Source organism: Stegastes partitus, unplaced genomic scaffold (assembly GCF_000690725.1).
Source record: "Stegastes partitus isolate 25-593 unplaced genomic scaffold, Stegastes_partitus-1.0.2 Scaffold568, whole genome shotgun sequence".
Classification (NCBI taxonomy): domain Eukaryota; kingdom Metazoa; phylum Chordata; class Actinopteri; family Pomacentridae; genus Stegastes; species Stegastes partitus.
In genome coordinates, this window is record NW_007578299.1 from 308,531 (window position 1) to 315,788 (window position 7,258).

Consider the following 7,258-nt stretch of genomic DNA (forward strand, 5'->3'; position numbering starts at 1 on the left):
TTAAGTATTTAAGATTTTAGTTACTTGTGTGATAAATAAAAAGCTACTTACCACTCACAGGTACTAACAGCCATAGTGCACAGATAGTGGAAGGCCTACTGAGCGAGAGTCTTCACCATCAGTGAACATTAGTTTTGACCCGTTTGATGCACAAACTTCATCCACAGCCTCAAAGGAAGTAGTTAAGGAGAGTCTTTATATCCACAATAAACCACAATCTGGAGAATAGTGTTATACTTTTCCTTCGTCTCTTGGTGTTGCTCCAAACTTCACAGTCTAACACAGCGGTTCAGTGTTTGTACACTTTGTCTTTATTCCAGGAACGCAAGGATCAAATTACAATTGAACTTTATACTTGCAAAGTTTATGAAGCATTCATGCCAAAACTGTACTGCTGTTGTTGTGGAAGAAATGCCTCGAGTTGTTAAGCTGATTTAAACAAGGATCGTGGCGCTTCAACAGATTTATATTCTATTGCATTTCCATTTTCTTCAATGTTCCCTAATGACAATTCAAAAAGATGGTGTTCTGCAGCACAGAATGATATTGAGACTGGAGAGGGACATCATTTTATACATAAAGGTTCAGTGTAGAGCTGGTTTGAACTCCTGCAGTGTTCAGTCTGCTCCACCAGGTGAGGCTGACAGTCTAAATTTCCTTAATCGTCTCTTTAATTCTGAGCAATTATATACAGAATCGAGTAAAGGCTAATGGAAATTTTAAAAAAGGGAATAACTGCATGGACGAAAACACAAATAATCTTAACTTACATTAACTTATATGTTTTTATAGCAAATGTGCAGTCAATCAACTAATGATAAGAAAAACACTAAGGTATGATATGTGGGAGCTTATGTAACTGTGATGTTTCTGCTTGTATGAGAAGAGTGCTCAAATATAAATCAAAATTTGAAACACAAACACCAACAAGTAAAACTAATTTATAATATGCAACAATACATGAGATTTGGTGTCAGAATGTGGACAAGGGACTAGATAAAGGTGGAGATAGCGCTTAATATTTCTTTTTACACACATTCTTAGAATTCCATTTAATAATTTCATCCAATAATCAAGTTTTCTTTGGACTAGGCTGCCTTTTCTTTTTCCAGTTTTCCAAAAGAAAGGTAAACTTCACAAAGGTCTCCATTTGATATTCTGCATTTGTACAAGCAGCATTTTTCTGTTGTAATTATTTGTACATACTTCCAAAATAACTTGCAACGGTTTTTAGTGTTTGATCCCCTTTTCCTATTGGATGCTTGTGGAACAACATAAGTGTTACACTTCCTTCAGAATGATTTACAGAGTGATGCTCGGTATTGATTTGTTGAACTTTACTTGGAATTGTGCAACAGTAGGAGTCTAGTATAAATGTTGTGTAAGCAACCACTGACAACAGCTTTAAAGTTTGTGTCAGAGTCCAGTCAGAGTTGGGGTCGTCTCTGAACCGTTCAGATTCTGCTGTCTTTGACTTTGTGTTATTTTCTCTATGGCATCTGCTGACTCCAAAGCTCCTTTCTCTCTAGACTCCTACTATGTCTCTGAGGAACTCGGTTTCATCCTTCCAGAGCCTCTGGTAGGTGGAAAAGTTCTTCTGCTGTTATTTTGTTTTTAATAATTGCAGTCAGTCACAGACAGATACAGGCTTTCTGAATGATATTCAGAAATGCTACTGATTCGTATACAGGCAGACACATCAAAAGAGTGCTTATAATGTAGCTGTTCTAAAACTGTAAACTCAGAGTTGAGATTTGGCATTGACCTTGTTTGTTTTGTGTTTTGAACTATGTTCAGACAAACAGCAGGTACTTACATTGTCATATTTTGTTTAAACCTTTTCTCAAATGTATGGACACCGTGCATATAGTATAACAACATAAAGCACAAGCCATGCAATTCAAAACGTTGATGCACATTTTTGTAACGATGCACTCTAAGGCCTCTACCTTACTATGTTAAGCACAGTGAGATGACAGATGCTGTGAATTTGCGCGATATAAACAAAATTGAAATAAATTCAATTGAACTGTCACATTCAAAGGAAGAGCTTCCACCTTACTACCAGGAATGGATGGATATAGCACTGCGGATCCCAGAGCTTGTGCAGTCTCACGAGTTGCGCTCCCACGTTAACAAGGTAAACGAGGACAATGAACTGACAAGGAGAGTTCACTGTGTTTATAGAGCCATGTTTCAGAATTGATATTCCTGTCCAGATGCCACTGCTGAGCAGCGAGTTTCTGCAGAAGCACCGAGAGTTGCGGCTGGCCCACGTGGCCCTTAGCATGATGGCCATGGCCTATGTCTGGCAGGAGGGAGAGAAAGACACAGTTGAGGTAACTCTGCATCTGTCAAGTTTTGTTTTCGTAACATTGACTCTTTACTTCTCTCACTGACTGCTGCCGGTTACCCCGCAACAGACAATTTAAATGACTGATTGTCCATTTCAAATCACCTTCTTCTAAGATGCTGCCACGTAGCCTGGCTGTTCCATTCTGGGAGGTGTCACAGCGTTTGGGATTTCCCCCAATCTTCACCCATGCAGATGGAGTACTGGCTAACTGGAAGAAGAAAGATCCAAAGGGGTAAGGCCACTAATCTCCTGCAGGCAGTATTATCACATCCTACATAACACACATGTCAAGTATAAATTTGTCCTCTTTCTTTTTCATGCCTATTTTTATATTTCCTGTGGCAGTCCTTTTGATATGGAGTGAGTACATTCTAAATCTGTTCCCCTTCACATAATGTTCCCCAATATCGTCATGCACACAAGGCTTATTGGTTTGCTTGCATCACACAGCAACCTGGAGTTGCTGGTCAGCATCCCAGGTGGAGAAAGTGTCCGAGGTTTCTTCTTGGTCACTCTTCTGGTGGAGCTGGCAGCAGCTCCTGCACTGAGGGTGAAGATGTATTCAAATTATATCCATTCGTGTCTATTTAATTGCTAGAGGATTAATAGTTTTTGGGTTGTGGGTTGAAAGCTATAAAAGTCACTATAAAAAACAAAGCCATTCTGTATCTGTGTTGCAGAACATTCCCACTGTGATCAATGGTGTCAGGTCTGGTGACACAGAGGCAGTGGCCAGAGCCCTGGAGGGCATCAGCCAGTCGATGCAGGACATGACCGATGCACTCAAACTGATGCAAGGTAGTGACTCAGACATAGATGTTAAAAGTGTTAAAATTCATCCTAATATTTTGATTTATGTGTTTTTATCTTAAGTGTACGTAGAACCTGCAGTCTTCTATGGCAAGATGAGGATCTACCTGTCTGGGTATAGAAATCAACTTTGTTATTGATGATTTATTTGCACAGTTAAACCTGTTTTTTAAATCTATACGCATATCCGATTATCACATCAATGTGTTTATGCATAGGTGGAGAGACAACCCTTGTATGCCAAATGGGCTGATATATGAAGGGGTCCAGACAGAGCCGATGGAGTATTCAGGAGGGAGTGCTGCACAAAGCAGTCTGCTGCACTGCTTTGATGAACTTTTGGGAGTCAAACATGAAGGAAACAGTGGTAAGACGGCTGATAATTTATCTGTTAAATGTTTAAAACAATGCCTGAAATAAACCTGAAGGACTCACTGTGATGACTCTGCCTTCTTTCAGCTTCCTTTCTAATCCGCATGAGGAACTACATGGTACCTGCTCACAAGCGGCTGATCCAGGACATCTCTTTGCAGCCCTCCCTAAGGAGTTTTGTCGAGCAGCAGGCCTGCGAGCGTCTAAACCAGGCCTTTCATCAGTGTGTCACAAAACTGACGGCTTTGCGCAGCTACCACATCAATGTTGTCAGCCGCTTCATCACCGTCCCTGCTGCCCGAGCCCGACAACTCCGTAACCAGAGCCAGAGCTCGTCGGAGATGGTCAGCGAAGCGCCCACAGCGCTGGAGGAGAGAGGCACCGGTGGCTCTAGCATCATAACCTTCCTAAAAACTGTGAGGGATGAAACAAAAGATGCTTTACTGCCTGAGACAAGCTAAGAAATAAAACACCGCAGCTGATGTGGACTGTCATCACTGAGCATACGTAGCGGAGCTTCGAGTACGTCTCGTAAAACAGCCAGTAAATCAACTCTAATTACTTTACACACTATTTTATATCCCATTAAAAGGATGACTTTTGGCAGGATGAGGGGCCTCTGTTGTTTGTCCTACATGTAGCTTTGTTGTGTCTGTAAATAAACCTCAGTTTAAAACACATGAGTGATATCCATCATTCAGTCCAAAACCATAATTCAAACCATTGCTGTTACTTTCCATTACATTCAACCGCTAATTCCTTCTTTAATCTGAGTTGGAATGCAAAAAATGCATCAGACATCTGTTCCAGACCCACGCATCTAGAGGACATTTGGACATTAGACCTTACATTTGGAGAAAGTTATTGTGAAATACAGTTCAAATGTATCAGATGGATCAAATGTCTTCTGCAACTTAAAAATGTGCCAGCATTTAACTTTTAACATCCACTGATACTGACTTGAAAGTAAAAACAATAACTGACAGAAGTTTTAAGTTGTTGATGAAATTATGAGGCGAAAAAGTAAAGCGCCACTATACCTAATGCCATGGGAGGGCACAAAGGGGTTCCATTTAAATAAAAACAGAGTTTGCCTCTAAAAGCCATGACAGTGAGCAATCACTGAGTGCACCAAAGGTATGCAGGCAACTGATTTGGCCTCGTCAAGCAAAACTGACCAAAAATAATAATGTATTCATCACTAATTATAGTAATTTGGCGATGCACTGTAATTCACACTCCTCAAAGTATCCAACAGCCTGGAACCTGACCTTTCAATCTCAGAAAATAATCATCCTTTGTTGCGTCTTAACTCTACAGTGCCGCTTCACAATGGGGTTGTCATGTCGAAGCACAATGCACAATGCAGTGCAGAGATGCATCACTTATCAGAGTGGTTACCTCAGCTCTCCTGCCTTCCTCCTCCAGCCCACATCCAGCCCTCACATGCCCCTCTATACTTCCTGGACTGACTGGGTGGAAAACCCAGTGCAATGAAGGGATGGATTGTGCCATGAATGGCTCATGCTGTGTAATTTTCACCTTTCCTGGCTCATCTCCACTGGTGTTTCATTACAATAACAGCCTTGCGAGATCAGATAAGACAGACGATGTGGCAATTATACATGACGATTTCCCCCAATCTGAGCGATCTACTTTATCTTGAACTCTTTCTTCTCACATGCTGGTTAGCAGGGAAGAACATAGGAACGCAAGAGAGAGAGAGGGAAAACAATTACAAATGCAGCCTGTTAGGATTTTAATGTGAGAGATGTTTGGTTAAAGGTTCAAGGTTCAAGGTCTTTTATTGGTCACAAACACAGTTATACACGGTGTAACGTGCAGCTAAATGCGTTGTGTACCTGTTCCACACCGAAACAATAATAATATGATAAATAAATAAGAATAAATAAGAATAAGGAATGAATGTATATATGAATGTACATATATATATACGGAGAGAGAGAGAGAGAGATTGAAATAGCAGAAATAAAAAAATCAAATTTCCAAACAGTGCAAAAGGGGAATAAGCAAATAGAGAAAATAATACTATATACATGTGCATATATACAAGGAGAAAAGTGCAAAGTGACCGGTTTGATTGTCTATTGAGTCTATTGTTTCAGGTTCAGCAGGCGGACAGCCTGAGGGAAGAAACTCCTCTTCATCCGCTCTGTATTTGCCTTCAGGCAGCGGTAACGCCGCCCTGACAGCAGCAAAGAGAACAGTCTGTGGCTGGGGTGGGTGGGCTCACCCACAACCTTCCTGGCCTTTAACCTGCATCGTTTAGTGTAAATGTCCTGCAGGTTGGGGAGGGTGGTTCTGGTGGTTCTGAACACCCTCCTCAGGGCCAAGAAGTCCTGCTGGGTGCTGCTGCCCATCCAGGTGGTGATACTCCCAGCCAAAACACTCTCAATGGTGCAGATGTAGAAGCTCCTGAGCACCATGAGAGGGAGCTTAAAGTCCCTCAGGCGTCGGAGGAGGTAGAGACGCTGTCGAGCTTTCATCACCAGGGTGCTGATGTGACAGGACCACGTCAGGTCCTGCGTGATGTTGACACCCAGGTACTTGAAGCTCTCCACTCACTCCACCTTTGTCCCACTGATCGTGAGTGGGTGGATAAGATCAGATGGCCAATCTGAAAATAAATCAATACTGAATTTTTAAAAAATTGTCAAAATTTTGCGGGGCAAAGGGCGGGGCTGACTTGATTGACAGTTGGCAGCGGCCATACAGACGAAGCGAGCAGAAGGCGGTAAATGTGGGCGGGCAGAGAGGGCCTGCCTCTCAATCCGTCCGACCAATCACTGCTCCTATGGTTCCGACCCCCCGATTTTTGCGTCACTGGCTCCAAAAACCCAAGATGTCAACCAGGAAGTAGCAAAAGCCTGGCTTCATTTTCTCAGTGCAGAAACCAACGGGTGACGTCATGGTAGCTACGTCCATCTTTTATGCAGTCTATGTTATGAACACTTTGAGACAGTGAGTGTCAAATTCAAACGTGCAGTAAATTGAACGTAAAAGAGTTACTGATATGTTTTATCTTAACTCGTAGATTTAGCCATTATCTTTACATCATCATTTAACATTTTGATGACAACAAGTTGATGTTATTAGGTAAAGAAGCTGATGAAACATGCCAACTAGATGGTAAATAACCATCAAGAGGGTTCTGTATTAATGATTATGTGATACTTGCCACAGTGTGTTTTTTTCTTCTCCTTTCTTTTTTTTTTTTTTGAAACAAGGAAAATCTGCTAACGTTAAATGAAGACACTTTACACGGAGATTTTTTGGGAGCAGCCAGGGCATTCCCAATCCCAAGTTTAAGTTACAACTGAATGGTGTCATTTAGTCTCTGTTACAGCAGCAGCAGGGCTGTCAGTAATGTCAGAAAGAGGCGCAGCCAGCACTGTTAGTTATCTTCGCCCTATTCAGGACTTTCATGTCGCCATTCGTAGAAGGTCTTTGGGGGTCCATTGGACCCCAAGAAAGAATATGTGCAAAATAATTGATGGTATTCATTATAGGCTTTTATACTATGCTAAACAAATTTTCTGATAAGTTGACATATGTTTGGCTCCAAATGCATCACAAATGCCCCTCTTTTTATATTTAAAAATAAAATCTTTAAAAATCTAAAAACAATACCTGTCAGCTAAACTAAATGGCCTGGGGTCCAAAAGACCCCAAAAGTCCTGAAAAGAGTTAAGAAGAAGC

At 41.4% G+C, this 7,258-nt stretch overlaps 1 protein-coding gene across 1 annotated transcript; it reads left to right on the top strand.

Moving 5' to 3' along the window:
- The first annotated feature begins 1,492 nt into the window (after positions 1-1,492).
- On the top strand, positions 1,493-4,216 carry ido1 (indoleamine 2,3-dioxygenase 1). The gene is made up of 10 exons (XM_008288653.1): positions 1,493-1,579; positions 2,045-2,140; positions 2,220-2,339; positions 2,470-2,588; positions 2,702-2,716; positions 2,807-2,906; positions 3,037-3,154; positions 3,230-3,281; positions 3,385-3,533; positions 3,626-4,216. The coding sequence occupies exons 1-10, from the start codon at positions 1,493-1,495 to the stop codon at positions 3,997-3,999; spliced, it is 1,230 nt and encodes a 409-aa protein (XP_008286875.1). The 3' UTR covers positions 4,000-4,216.
- Positions 4,217-7,258: the final 3,042 nt, after the last annotated feature.

Coding starts and splice junctions, on each gene's coding strand:
- ido1 (XM_008288653.1), top strand. CDS start 1,493: ATGGCATCTGCTGACTCCAAAGCTCCTTTCTCTCTAGACTCCTACTAT. Junction 3,155..3,229: donor TGCACTCAAACTGATGCAAG/GTAGTGACTCAG, acceptor TTTTATCTTAAG/TGTACGTAGAACCTGCAGTC. Junction 3,534..3,625: donor CAAACATGAAGGAAACAGTG/GTAAGACGGCTG, acceptor GCCTTCTTTCAG/CTTCCTTTCTAATCCGCATG.